We start from the raw sequence: 14771 nt of genomic DNA, 5'->3' as shown, positions 1-14771 counted from the left end.
GTATCCAGGTACAACAAATAGACCTGCTGTCTGGGTTTATATATAGCTGGAGGGCGATAGCAAACAGTTATACATACCAAGCACGTGGCGGGTCACTCAACCATCCCACAACAACTGTAAAGCTATCCGGCACTGAAGGCTAACTGGTAGGTAGCTTTGTGTACATAACTTGCTGTCAGTATGGAGAAAACTTGGACAATTACCCTGTTATCTAGAAGTTTGTCATGGTAAAACCCAGATCATGGTAAAACCCAGATCATGGCAAAACCCAGATCATGGATTCGGGAAATGTACTGACTGTTCGATAGACAACACCCCTTCGTGTCATGGTAATAATATGAACACTTACTAGGAGTTAGAAATTATAGTTAGAGAAAATGGTGTAGAGGGCTACTTGAATTAAAAGGGCCATACACCTACCAGAGATTTTTGGCAATTTATTTTAGCGCATATCGAATATTTGCTATTATAATTTTAGAATAGCCTTTAATAATTACCTTTAACAAATATCAGCCTCGCCTGTGTTCATGTTACCGTTCAAAAAATTTCTTAGAAATTATAAAGCTGGTGACATTATAACTTTTTCAATCTTTTTAGAATCAATTTAGCATTATACATAGCACAGGAACAGGTATGATATTTACCCAAAAGTAGTAATTTAAATTATTTTTTGTAAATGCAAAAAAAATTGATTTGATTAGCAGATGTGGATTTGTTGGAAAAAAAACTCTTTACGTTTATGTAACCACTTATGTAAATTTATTAAAAACCCTGAAGTGAGTAAGATGAACATTGAAACAACTGAAAGTTAAAATAAAAGTTAAAATGGCTTACGAATATCATCAAGATATAGCACTCGTTATTTCTCCAGTTGTAGTCAAATACATAGGTCTGTGCTCCGTGATATCAAGAAGCTGGTCGTACAGCGCAGCTTTGATCAGTGTAACCGGGATGATATTTCATGTTAGACGACATGAACTTTGCATGACGTTACAAACGGAGGTGAATAAATTTCACTGGCATTCTAGTATGTTGTTAAGATGTGGCCCCGCGTAGTCATCTGTTCTTTATAGTAACTCAAACCTTTATTGTCCACTATTTTAGCATGGGCCGTAAGTCAAACCTTTACTGTCGGCTATTTTAGCATGGACCGTAAGTCAAACCTTTACTGTCGGCTATTTTAGCATGGACCCTAAGTCAAACCTTTAATGTCGGCTATTTTAGCATGGACCGTAAATCAAGCCTTTACTGTCGGCTATTTTAGCATGGACCGTAAGTCAAACCTTTACTGTCGGGTGTTTTAGCGTGGACAGTAAATCAAACCTTTACTCTCGGCTATTTTAACGTGGACCATAAGTCAAACCTTTACTGTCGGGTGTTTTAGCGTGGACGGTAAATCAAACCTTTACTGTCGGCTATTTTAGCGTGGACCGTAAGTCAAACCTTTACTGTCGGCTATTTTAGCATGGACCGAATTTAATTTGTTTGATTGATTGGTGTTTTACGCCGTACTCAAGAATATTTCACTTATAGGACGGCGGCCAGCATTATGGTGGGTGGAAACCGGGCAAAGCCCGGGGGAAACCCACGACCATCAGCAGGTTGCTAGCAGACCTTCCCACTTACGGCCGGAGAGGAAGCCAGCATGAGCTGGGCTTGAACTCACAACGACCGCATTGGTGAGAGGCTCCTGGGTCATTACACTGCGCTAGCGCGCTAACCGACGAGCCACGGAAGCCCCCCCCCCCCCCCCCACCCCTCCGAATTGAACGGATAGTGAATGTAGAATAAGGTCATATAATAACGATAGGGTGAAGCAGACCATGTTTGTTTTCGGGTTTCACGTTGTAATATTTCACATAAAAGACAGCTGTAAGGTTTATTGGTAGTTGAAACCCGTAAAAGACCCGTAGAAATCCCCACACTTTCGTCAGGTTAGCACTAGGGTTCGTCAGGGAAGCTAGATTCGAACAGTCGACACCACTGGTCAATCGCTTTTCCTCTCCAATAAGGGTGACCGTAAATTAAAATGCGAAAACAGACAGGAGCAGCCAGTTTTGTATAACAGAATAGTAGCCATCAGTTTAGAACATTTTTATGTGACATGCAGAACTGAATTTATTTCAACCATTATCGAAATGCTTCATACAAATTAAGATAGAAATATGTATAGCTTCTAATAGAATACTGACCAATGGCTGTGTTTGAACACTCTTTTACTTTTTCTTGTAGACCATCAGAATGTCAGAGCGCAAAGCCGTGATCAAGAATGCCGATATGGCAGAGGACATGCAGCAGGATGCTGTAGATTGTGCCACTCAGGCCATGGAAAAATACAACATTGAGAAAGACATCGCCGCTTACATCAAGAAGGAATTCGACAAAAAGTACAACCCAACGTGGCATTGCATTGTGGGTCGTAACTTTGGCAGTTACGTCACGCACGAGACGAAACATTTCATCTACTTCTACATGGGACAAGTGGCGGTGCTGCTCTTCAAATCTGGATAAATTTATATTGAGTTACTGCAATGAACAAACTGAAGCAGAAGTAAAATAGACCTATAGACTTGCATGTTTTATACAGAGACAACAAACACAGATGATATCAAAAAAGTGAGATACGATCAAGCGGTTGCAACAATAGCGGAGCGCTCGGGTTTGAACCGTGCGTTAGAACTCTACTCTCGATCAGAGACCTTGCATTTCCTGTCACCTGGAATGTGTGCATGACGAATGATTGGCTATGCGACTGTGTTTGATTCTGAAGGATTTACCGAGCGATCCTTAAAGCAAAGTTTTTCACCTAATATCACGGTTAATTTCATTAACAGACCGGTACGTCAGCAGCCATGACGTTGCTGTATGAAACTCTACAAGTATTATCTAAAAGTGTCATCAGACGTTACAAACGTGATGAAGATTATATATGGCAGCGTTTTCGCATAATATTTTTATATTTTGTTCATGATCGTTAATAAATTTGAAAATATTTATTGATCGAGTAGAATCTTGTAGAATGTTTTGCGTTGTTTTCCATTTGTACGAAGTTGGAACCAGCCAGCAAAAATTTTACACCGAACTTCAGAATATTTCACTTACACGACGACAGTCAGCTTCATGGTGGGTCCTTAAGTTTCCTGGCCATAACTATCATGACTATAATTGTATGTCAATCTATTCGGTGGAGATTACATCATTCTGAAGTACCGGGCCCAATAGCACATATCATTACTGAAGTACCGGGCCCAATAGCACATATCATTACTGAAGTACCGGGCCCAATAGCATATATCATTACTGAAGTACCGGGCCCGTTAGCACAATTGTTGGAGCATCCACTTCAGGAGAGGTAGATCCAGGGTCAATCCTGGGTCGAGTCACACCTTCGACCTTAAAAGGGGAAGTTGTAACTTCCTCGCTTGGTGTCCAGCATAAAGGGGAAAGTGCAACGACTGGTTGACACGTATCAGTATGATGGCTCGGGCGGGGCATCTTACTTGGTCTCAGTGAAGCAGCACTAGATAAAAGAGCAGTGGAAATCCGTCCTGCAACAATGAGGCACATTGCATGCACTCCAAGGATTCCTTCGTCGTCATATGACGTTACACCTCAAGCACTCACTCATTACTGAAGCTGAACTTGAATTCACAGCGATCGCATTATTGGCTTCTGGTTTGTCATTAGCGGTATATACTATCTACCGACCTGCACAAGCTTTCTGGAAGATTTATTTATTGATATTCCCTGCCAGTATGTGAGCTGTAAGAATCATAGCTGCATTTCAGTCCACAGCAGAAGGGAAATTTTAGTCTAAAATGGACGAAACGACCGACAACTCGAACAATTGGATCGAGTCTATATTAACTTGGTTATGATATTTACGTATAATAAGTTTCAGTTCAGAATAACCAACCGTTTTGACAAAATCCATAATAAAAACAAAAACAGCTACAATTTTGTCCATTATAACCGAAACAGTTTCATTTGAATGAACGCTTATGGAAAAAAATTTGGAGAACTGTTTCAAGGCGGACTGGCACACATGACGGACGGACGGACAGACTGAAAGGAAGTAGATTGGATAAACCTATCTTAGGTGTATTGCTGTTTGACTGAAGGTGTAGTGAGGCGAAGAACAAGTTTTGACATCGTTGTCAGCCTATATGTCGTGATTAAGACAACAACTAAAGTGATTTACGATTTTAGATGAGTAGACAACTCCAATCTCAACAATAATACGTATGTTATGAGTTCAAAACCGATTGTCCGCAAACAGATATTCTCAGGACGATTGTGATTTACCACGAGGAAATTCGTCGGTTACCCGATAATATGCGATGGAGTTCAAGATTATTTCATTTATATATTTGAAAATTATTCATTAATCAGCTTACTCCAGGAGTTTTCATTTTGATGACGGGGGTTAGGTTTATAGATGGAGGAAATCTGAGTGTCCGAAGTAAAGCTCCGACCTTCAGCAGGTATTTGACTAACCTCACTTCATGCCACAGATTAAAGAGCTGCAGTTGGATTCAAACGTGCAAACTCGTTTGTCAAGGGCGTGATGGTCCAGCGAGCCAACGTTTTTGTAACCATCTGAACCAGCGATGGCCTGAACATTTATTTATTTACTTATTTCTGTAGTAGATTGCAATTTGGAAGTACCATTAACACATTCCCACCTCACCGGGTACCTGACAAACCTTTGACTTGAAGTCTCTGTGAAAGCTGTCAACAAGTTATTGTTTTAATAGACAGTGTTTACGCCGTACATACGAATATTTCACTTACGACAGCGGTCAGCGTAATGGAGGGAGCAAACCGGGTACAACCCAGGGGAAACCCACGAACATCCACAGGTTGCTGTAAGACCATCCGACGCATGACTAGAGAGGAAGCCATTGACGTCTATACATAATACTCAACAAATCTGTCAAAGTTGAATTATGCACACTTTATAAAGGGGATAAACAGACCAAATACAGCGAGGCATGTAATGGTACTTATAAATATAAACATTTACATAGATCAATTGCACCCACCCTATGAGATTCACATACATCTATAAGTTACAAACACAACAACAACAAGTTCACCAAAACTGTCTCACACATTGACAGTGGATCAAAAACAGGCTCTATCACTATTACTAAGGCCTTGTAAAGATTTATCAAAAATGCAAGTCAACTGTAAAAGAATTGAAATTATTATTACATAAATTACACATGACCAGTAAACCACTTTTTTCTGAATAATTTTGGAGTCCAATATAAACGCTGAAATGTAAAAATGAGTTTCAGGGACTCTATATCAAAATGCAGAGCAAATGGCAAAAGAAAGGATCTTTGAAAAACAGTGATTCCTATGACATCATTTGTGGGTCTAATGTAGATCTGAGATTTCTAACTCCAAAGAACACATTATGTAAACTCACAGTTTAGAACAGTACAGAACCCTGAAGTTTGGACATCGGTAATATTCATTTATTTATTTGATTGGTGTTTCACGCCGTAGTCAAGAATATTTCACTCCATACGGCAGCGGCCAGCACTACAGCAAGAGGAAATCGGCCAGAGCTCGGAGGAAGCCATGACAATCCGCATGTTGCTGGCAGACCTTCCCAGGTACATCCGGAGAGGAAGCTAGCATGAGCTGGACTTGAGTTTGGGCTTTGTTATGTATAATCCAAGATGCATGTAGCGGTTCGAACATATTACCTGTGCACAAATTTGAGTACCAGCATTGAAAATGTCAAAATAAAGTACTGATTCAACAAGGTCTCCAAAACTATCCAGATAAATGCAAAGTCCAAATAAATGCTTGACCACAACTCTTAAGTATACCAGTTATTGAACACATGCTCCTCATGTATGCGTCAAAAAAACATGACACAAATCTGATTTCCAAACAATCTTCACTCAAATACTTGTAGGAGTTTTCATTCTATGCTTTTTCAGAAATAAATAGAATTCAGTGAAATTTACAAACATCCTGAGCATAGCATAAACTTTAAGCTTCTCGTACAAATAGACAATCATACAAATGGGAAAACATATGTTAAACACTTTTTTTTCACCCTGTTACTATGAAATCTCTCACATTACTTGACTTAGAGGTCTGGGATATTTTATAAAATGAACACAGTCTAATTAATCCAATATGCGGGTAACATGAAGAATTACAGTTTTTTTTATAGAGATTCCAGGTATTTGCTTCAACAGGATAAATCTATACAATAATTATAAAGTGCAAAAAAGTTTATATATTATGCAAATGGATTATTAAAAAACCAATAAAGGCAAAGTCTTAAAATGGCGTAAGCTGTAAAAGCCTCTACCTATCGCTTTACATCACTGCCACCAGTAGACAAGCCTGACCTTTCGAGCTTGGGAGACGCACGTAGGTTTGTTTAGGCCCAGCCTCATCATGTGTGTCCTCCAGCAAAACTGTTTAATAAGCATTCATCAATAGAATTATTACAGGTTGTGGTTAGAATCATATTGTACATACTCTAGATAAAGAGAATGCATGTGTATAAAGTATTGTTAGACAAAGGTTGAGACGGATTGTTTGTGTTTTCTGACATCACTTCATGCCAGTGACAACGGCATTGTTAAAGACTTCTGTACAAAATTTGCTGTAGGCGACAGTGATGTAAAGTGAGAGGTAGAGAGCAACACATGCTCTGTAAGGAGTATGAGTCTAAAGAGCAGCCTCTTAACATAACTTGACCACTGACATGCGGAGCAATCCATTAAACAGGGAAATAGTACATTGCACCAACAAATAAAATATATCACATGTTAAGTTGTATGTAATCACAACTCCATGAATCTCACGGGGATTCCTGTTTATACCTGCACATCACAATTCATATATGTAACGAGATTAACTTACACGTGTGAAAAAATAATAAGTTCTGAGGAAAAAATGACATATAAATGGGAGGTCGCACAAGTCCCCAAACCTCAAAATATGTACAATTGAAAAAAAGGTGCAATCAAGGTTTTTTTCACAGTTAATTGATATATTAATAATTTTTGTTTCCAGACACTGTTAAATATGACGATAGGTTCAACAACTGCAGTAAAGTGAAAAGACCAGGCTGGAAATGGAATAACCATAAACTGAAACGTACACCAGGTACATTGCTACATACATGTACCCTTACATGTATCCACCGTGTCCAACATTCTGACATAAACCCAGGGCACCTGCTAACCTCAAGGTTATAATCCACATTATCGGGAAGAGATTTAAGTTCATGACCCACACATCAGCCAATCACAATCTGAAATGGCGTTCCGTTGTTTTGAATCACCTGATAAAGAAAGACTGACCTCTGAGAACCTGGTTAAATAGAATTTAAACTTACAATATACATAGAATAATACTAACAATCTGACAGACATAATACACTGACATCGATGATATAACAAACAACTCTGTTCTGGGCAAACTCATTCTGGCAGGTTATATTCACATACATGTAAACCTGATCCGCTCCAAATAAAAATTACAGCAATTTCCGTAAACACTGCAGTACATTTGTATAAATTCCTTAGCCTTTAGTTTACTGTTTAAGGAAGTTTTAAGTATTTTGCTAATTGGGGAATCACCCCAATTAACATCTTATTTCATCATTTGTTTCTCTTTAGTATGAAGTCAGTCGCAAAAATTGTTTTAATTCCATTTCTGTAATCTTGACGCCATAGTGGGATCAGTCCACATGTCCCACGTCTTTGATCGTGATGTACCGCGACAAAATAATGGCTCCCACTATCGTCACTATAACCACAAAAAATGCGAAGATGTAGAAAGTCTCCTCATCAAAAACATCATCAAATCTTGGAATGTAAGAGGACAAATGTCTCACAATTATGTGTTTGGCTGAGTCTTTCGGCAGCATTCTGTGGCTATATAGAATCTGGCAAATCTTGTACGAAGTTTTCCTTGCAGAAAACTGCAGAAAATTCAGCTGATCTGAAAAAAAAAATAAAAATACTGGTGAGTAAAAGGACATAAAATCTTTAGGCCACAATATCTTGTGTACCATATTCACCAATCTTCATCTCCTGTATCAGGTCATGTAGATGAATCCCGATTGCTAATAAACAAAGTCAACATTTAAAAGCTTCTGAAGTCGCCTCACTCGTAACAGGTTATGCCACTCAAAGGGTTTGACAAACTGTGCATGTAATTATTGGTCAACCGATTATTATTTTGCTCATTCCTTGTGTGCCTTCAAGCTCTCTTCAAAGTTGCACCAGTTCTACAATAAAGTACAAGGAGGCATTTTACATAATGGCATACATGCCTTAGAGTTATACCATGTGATTTGTAACGTTGATTTTGTTGAAAATCAGAATGATCACATGACACTTCCGGCTTATACAAAACTGACATGACTGAAAGTTGAGAGCCCTTTTAATAGTAATCTAATATCTAGATTGACCAAACAGATTTTAGTAACACGAATCTGTCTGGTTTTCAAAGCTGTTTACACTGATCACAAGCTATTTCTTTCTTAACAAATCCTTTGTTAATGTAACCATGGAGAAAGATAAGTCATTTGAAACAACATTCTTTTATACACATCTTTCACAGTAATCAATATACCTGAAAACTGAGGGAAATTGGACATTTAAAAGAGCTGCCATATCCTACCTTATTCGCCACTCTGTCTTGAAACAAGGACCAGAGCATGCAAGAAGTAAGGATGGCAACCTCATCTAAGTACATGCTAGAAGTCATATATTCTTACTGCCGTAAGTACGGTTTAACTGCTATATCGAAGTGTAATGGAGATAAGTGTATTTTGGTGACATACATGTATGTATGGTCCCTTGATATATTTCAAGTTCCCTTTGTTTTCTACACAAAGCACAAAACAGATGTCCCTTACACTACATTTTGATAGTTCACTTTTAAAGGGTTCTCTAGTCTTCAGGCTATGGAAGTCAATGTGTGTATCCTGTTTCTTAAGTGTTTATTGCATGAATTGGTGAGTTGACAGACCATACACTGACTACAACAGAGAAAGAAATGGTAGGAATAAATTTTAACACACTGAAAAAGGATTTACATATTTTAAAGACACCAACCTAAATACCTGCTTTCCACACTCACTGTACCTCCCTCATATGCCCCTTCTCGCTTCAGAATAGATTTATCATAGCCGTGAAGGCGCCCATGGCACACACTCATTGGCCATTATCGCCATCTTAGGCAACTACGCGCATGTCCCGTTTAATCGTGGAGCAGTGGGAAGATAACGCCAATGGCCAAGGGGTGTGTGACGTGGGAGCCGATAATAAATCTTTTCTAAAGCGAGTAGGGGCATATGGAGATGGTGCTGATTGCGACGGGTGCGGAAAGCAGGTCTTCAGATTGGTGTCTTTCACTTGCACGAGACTTCTTCGATAACAAAGAGAATCGGCAGGGACCATCGTTAAGTACGAAATTAACACTGTTAGCGTCGAGACTCCAACAACGCTAGGCCAATATCATAAAGGTGCTGGAGTGTTTCGGGTCTAGTAAACGCATAAAATAACTCATGTTGTTGTTGTTTAAGATGTCTTTTTGATCCGGTTTTTCTCGTTGGTTTTCTTTTTTCAGTTTTCCCGTGCATAAAATCATTAACGTGGTGCATACTGTTGTATCTAATAGTTCTTTTCTGCGCCTTGTCATTGATTACAATAAATCCGTGGAAAAACTTACCGAAATACGCTTTTCGGTCTGTAAATGGTCAAAAATTTTCAACAGGAAGTGATGACTGTGGCGCGTAGGCGCGCCTCAACACGGAGAGATAACTCGATATAAATTAAAATGTCAGCTCCCAGTGAAAGCGTGACTGGGGAGGACAAAAGCGAGTATATATGGCTGGTAAGCATGAATTACGAACTGGTTATGTATTTAATGCTGACATTACAGGCGCCATCGTGTATGGCTGCGTAACAGATTGTAGTTCAAAGGCAATGTGTCCGTTGAGATTGTTGAGAGACTATGACAGTTGCTAACATTCAAGTTGTTGTTGTAACAGTAAATTGAGTGATGCCAGGTGCGAGGAATCTGGTACAAGGAATTCATGCAGGCCAAAATTTAGAGGACAAATTTCAGTGCAAGAGGATATTGTCTAAAATCTGAACTCGGATCGTTACAGTGATTTTAGTTATTTGGATAGCGATAAGATTAGCCCCGAAAGACTCAAACTCCTTTTCTTATACTGGCCTAGCTCTCTGTGTAGGCTAAGAGCCTCGACACTTATAGTGTTAAATTTCGTACTCAATGAAGGTCCAGATCGATTCTCTTTGTTATCGAACAGTTGTCGCACAGATAAAATACACCAACCTGAAGACCTGCTTTCCGCACCAACCACACTGCCACCATATGTCCCTGCCCGATTTAGAATAGATTTATTACAACCATGAAGGCTTCAACGGTATACCCACCTCGACAGTTGCCGCCATGTTGAGCAGCTATGTACCTGGCCTGCTTCATAGTGGAGCAGTGGGAAGATGGCGGCATTTGCTGAGGAGCGTATACAGTGGAGGCCTTCATGGCTATAATAAATATATTCTAAATCAAGTAGGGATGTATGGTGGCTGTGCGGTGGGTGTAGTGCGAGTACGAAATTACCATCGTAAGCGTTGAGACTCCAATGATACTAGGCCAGTGTAAGAAAAGGAGTTGAAGTCTTTTGCAGCTATGATAAAATAGGCCTATGTATTCTTCTGCCATTTCTATGAGCATGCATTGCATTTGAAGAGGCCAAAAATTCAATCTCTCTGATTTCATGACTGCGTGAAACCTTGTTGTTCATTCATCTATTTTCTTAGTGCATAATGTCATTTTAAACTGTTATGTTCAACCCTTTTTTTTTTTTTTTTTTTTTTTCGGTTTCCTCACGATAGCTGTATCATTAGAGTGTCTACTTGCAGGAGGATGCTCATAGTGCTAATATTGTACAATGCTACCTCACAAACACTACACTGATGATATTGTGTAGTGCGATACTTGGTCAAATGCTGAGTGCCAAGTGATCTGAAAGTGAGGAGTAAATAATGCCACTACTCTTTAGCCTACACACAGTCACTAGCTCTGCTGCCTTGTGCATTTTTAACTAGTATGTACATGGTATACTTTACTACATCTAAAGTTTGGCATGTGAAATGCAATTTCAGAAGCACACAAAGGCTTGTAATAAAATACCTGTGATTCAGCTGTTTCTTTGATAAGAAAATAAATTGAGGTTCACAAGAAAGTCTTGTCCCTATAAGGTGGATGAATCCATCAGAATCAAGCAAAATGTGGCACTAAAAATAATTAATTTAATTTAATTTAATTAAATAAATTATTCTGAACTTTAGGTGAAATACAGTAAGTGCAAAATTTCAAAATGAATTTGCTTACCAAAGATGTGTAATGGTGTCAAGTGGATTTGCCATTAAGACCACTAACTGTTGACCATCTACATGTACAATCCTGCTCCTGCTGCTTTGGCTGCAAATTAAGTCAGGAGGTTTGGCAGTTACAATGGTTACTAGGAGATTGGCAGTGGTTTACTCCAGATATTATGGTTGCTTCCAGCCATTGAATATGCTGTTAAACACCAGATAAAATACAGTTGTCAACCATTGTACAAAATTTAACATGTCAACTTGAAAAACTGTGAATAGCAACCTTGTTACCATTGTACAGCAAAATGTTTTTATCAGCATCATTTTCTTTCCGCCTTATTGTCCTGACTGTCAGAGACACTTGATTTTTTTTTTTTAATTTTTTTTTAACACAGATACGTCCCTGTGAGATGTACTATGAAGAGTATGCAGATTGTTCAAGTAAGTTCATTGTTCACATTCTAAGTTCCCTTCTCCTGTTTCTCTCAAGATACTGTGATTCACAGATTGAGATCCTGGAATATACATGTAATGTTGTTTTATATTTGGGGTTTACTTTCATTTTTAAATTGCACTATTGTGTATTTTTTGCGCAGCTAAAGGATTTCTTTGTGAAGGGATGGAGATGTGAAGTATGAGACGTAGAGTTGGCTTTATTGCTGATTCATTTGACTGTATATAGTCTGTTTACTTGTTTTAGGATTCACCTATTACTGTGGTCATGTAATGGGGAGAATCTCTCTCTAACAAGGGTGTGGTAACTGTGAAAAAAAGAGTTCATTTCATCAAAATAAGCAACTGAGAATGTTTTACCAAGATTACCAAGGTTCCTTCACTGACACAGGTCTTAAAAGCAAGTTTTAGAACTTTTGTGATTGTTCTTTCTTCAGATCTTACAGGCAGGCTTATCAATCATTTTGATTCTAGTTTGTTCATAGGTTTCAGAGGTAAATTTTACCATTATCACCACTGTGGTTTCTTCACAAGTCTGAGAGATAACTTTTACCATTATTGTCGTTGTGGTTTCTTCACAGATCTGAAGACAAAAATTTACCACTATTATATTAGTTTCTTCACAAGTTTGAAACAATGGCTTTGTCACCATTATCATCTTGGTTTCTTCACAAATTTGAGGAATAAGATTTATTGACATTACAATAATGGAATTTTACAAGTTGGGAGACAAGCTTTACCACCTGTATGGTTTCATCACATTGAGGTTCCCTCACAAATCTGAGAAACAGAATACCATATTTATGATGGTGGGGGGTTTCTTCACAGCTCTGAAGGGGCAGAATTTAACATCATTGTAATTATGGTTTCTTTACAGGTTTGAGGGGCAAAATTTACCATCATTATGATTATGGTTTCTTCACAAGTTTCAGGAGCAGAATTTAACATCATTGTAATTATGGTTTCTTCACAGGTTTGAGGAGCAGAACTTACTGTCATTATGATTGTGGTTTCTTCACAGGTATGAGGGGCAGAATTTACCATCTTTATAATTGTGGTTTCTTCACAGGGTTGAGGGGCAGAATTTACCATCATTATGATTGTGGTTTCTTCACAGGTTTGAGGAGCAGAACTTACCGCCATTATGATTGTGGTTTCTTCACAGGTTTGAGGGGCAGAATTTACCATCTTTATAATTGTGGTTTCTTCACAGGGTTGAGGGGCAGAATTTACCATCATTGTAATTATGGTTTCTTCACAGTCTTGAGGGGCAGAATTTACCATCATTACAATTATGGTTTCTTCACAGGGTTGAGGGGCAGAATTTACCATCATTATGATAATGGTTTCTTCACATGTTTGAGGAGCAGAATTTAACATCATTATGATTGTGGTTTCTTCATAGGTCTAAGAGGCAAGTTTTACCACCATTATCATTACGGACATCAGGTAGATTGCAGCAAGTGGAAAGAAGATCACAAAAACTGCATCAGATATAGAGAGAATCCGTCTCCAGAAATCGCTGTAAGCTTTCCTGCTTGGTTGAACTTGTTTCCAACTGTTTCTTTGGTTTGTTATACAGTAAGCCTAATCATGACAGGATTTCTCAATTTTTACTCAATGAATTGCTCTGAGATCCTTGATTTACGAAAGCTGACTAATCCCCTCAAGTGGGTTCTTGGCCGATAAAGTCGGAAGATGGCAACCTGGGACTATCTGCAAAGCTGTCACATCGCTACCCAAAGCACATTAATCTCTTCACAATATGTTGTCATGGTAATTGTGCCTGGCAATTTTGTGACTGCTTCATAGAACGTGCCCCAGGTGACTAATACTACTGGCTTAGTGGTGGTTTTAAGTTACTCAGTGGGTAAATCGATATCGATAAATGAATTAGCGATATCTATAAATTATTTATCAATATCACTAATTCGTTTATGGATATCGATAATTCTCGATTAAATGTTAATTTGGCCCCCCATAATTTTACTGGTGTTTTATGCCGTATTGAAGAATATTTCACTTCCACGACGGAGGCCAGCATTATGGTGGGCGGAAACTAGACAGACTTTGGGGGAACCCACACATCCACACTGATTGTTGCTAAAGATCACGTGGTCTTTGGCTACCAAGCTGTCTTACAGAATCTGTATTGCTTGACTTTAGGCTCTGTTCAGTGTTGACCGCGCATTATACATAATTCTTTTGAAAACACCTTTAAGATAAGCTAATTACTGAATATATTTTGAATTCATATTCTAGATGAAAATAGTTGAGAACGAATTGGAAAGGCAACAAAAACGACTAGAGAACGCCAGGGGTAATGACGTCTGGACATACCGGAAGTCTCCGCCGAAAGAGTGGACTCGTCCCTTGCCGGAGTGGACCGAGTCTCGTTCTGACTCGCTCTTTGCCAAGGTGGAAGCAGCTAAAGACCAAAGCATCACACTCTCTAGTCCACAGTCGGCATGTGTCATTTTATAACATAGGCTTCATCGTAACTTTTGTTAATATATCAAACCATGTGACATTATAATCCAGATGCGTGTGATAGAGTGCGTGGTAGAACGTGATAAATATAAATGTTATAAAGGGTTTACATACATGAAGTGCTGTTTTGGTTCTCTTTGTTGAGATTTTCCAAATCGCAAAAAGTCTGTTGATTTTGCAAGACTAAATGTTCAGCATCCTGCAACCAAGGATTAGTAACCAAAATGTGATTTGTTCTTAGGAAAAACATCTTGGTGATGATTGTTCCGAAGTTCTTACCCTTACCATTGATCGAACTTTGGCATTTTGGGGTCTCATGGGAGATTTGATTGAAAACTACCAAGATATATTGGTAGTTTATATCCACATCTCCCTCGCTCTGAGATCGGTTGGCCATGTTCCCAGCTTAACTTCCTCATTAACCGC

The 14771-nt window shown here is 38.7% G+C and overlaps 2 protein-coding genes across 2 annotated transcripts; both read left to right on the top strand.

Moving 5' to 3' along the window:
* The first annotated feature begins 53 nt into the window (after positions 1-53).
* On the top strand, positions 54-2879 carry LOC135476230 (dynein light chain 2, cytoplasmic-like). Its single transcript, XM_064756177.1, has 2 exons — positions 54-146; positions 2233-2879. Exon 2 carries the CDS (start codon positions 2242-2244, stop codon positions 2509-2511), a length of 270 nt encoding a protein of 89 aa, XP_064612247.1. The 5' UTR covers positions 54-146; positions 2233-2241; the 3' UTR covers positions 2512-2879.
* A 6952-nt stretch (positions 2880-9831) lies between these two features.
* On the top strand, positions 9832-14444 carry LOC135477242 (synaptic plasticity regulator PANTS-like). Its single transcript, XM_064757420.1, has 4 exons — positions 9832-9888; positions 11798-11843; positions 13261-13379; positions 14118-14444. The coding sequence occupies exons 1-4, from the start codon at positions 9832-9834 to the stop codon at positions 14337-14339; spliced, it is 444 nt and encodes a 147-aa protein (XP_064613490.1). The 3' UTR covers positions 14340-14444.
* Positions 14445-14771: the final 327 nt, after the last annotated feature.

This window comes from Liolophura sinensis, chromosome 10 (assembly GCF_032854445.1).
Source record: "Liolophura sinensis isolate JHLJ2023 chromosome 10, CUHK_Ljap_v2, whole genome shotgun sequence".
NCBI classification, from domain to species: domain Eukaryota; kingdom Metazoa; phylum Mollusca; class Polyplacophora; order Chitonida; family Chitonidae; genus Liolophura; species Liolophura sinensis.
Note: the sequence above shows the minus strand (reverse complement) of the source record. Positions and strands in the feature narration are given on the sequence as shown.

Bases quoted from the DNA above. Each gene is read 5' to 3' on its own strand.
- LOC135476230 (XM_064756177.1), top strand. From the start codon at position 2,242: ATGTCAGAGCGCAAAGCCGTGATCAAGAATGCCGATATGGCAGAGGAC.
- LOC135477242 (XM_064757420.1), top strand. From the start codon at position 9,832: ATGTCAGCTCCCAGTGAAAGCGTGACTGGGGAGGACAAAAGCGAGTAT. The intron at 11,844-13,260 runs GTAAGTTCATTG...GTTTCTTCATAG, and splicing joins AGAGTATGCAGATTGTTCAA to GTCTAAGAGGCAAGTTTTAC. The intron at 13,380-14,117 runs GTAAGCTTTCCT...TTCATATTCTAG, and splicing joins ATCCGTCTCCAGAAATCGCT to ATGAAAATAGTTGAGAACGA.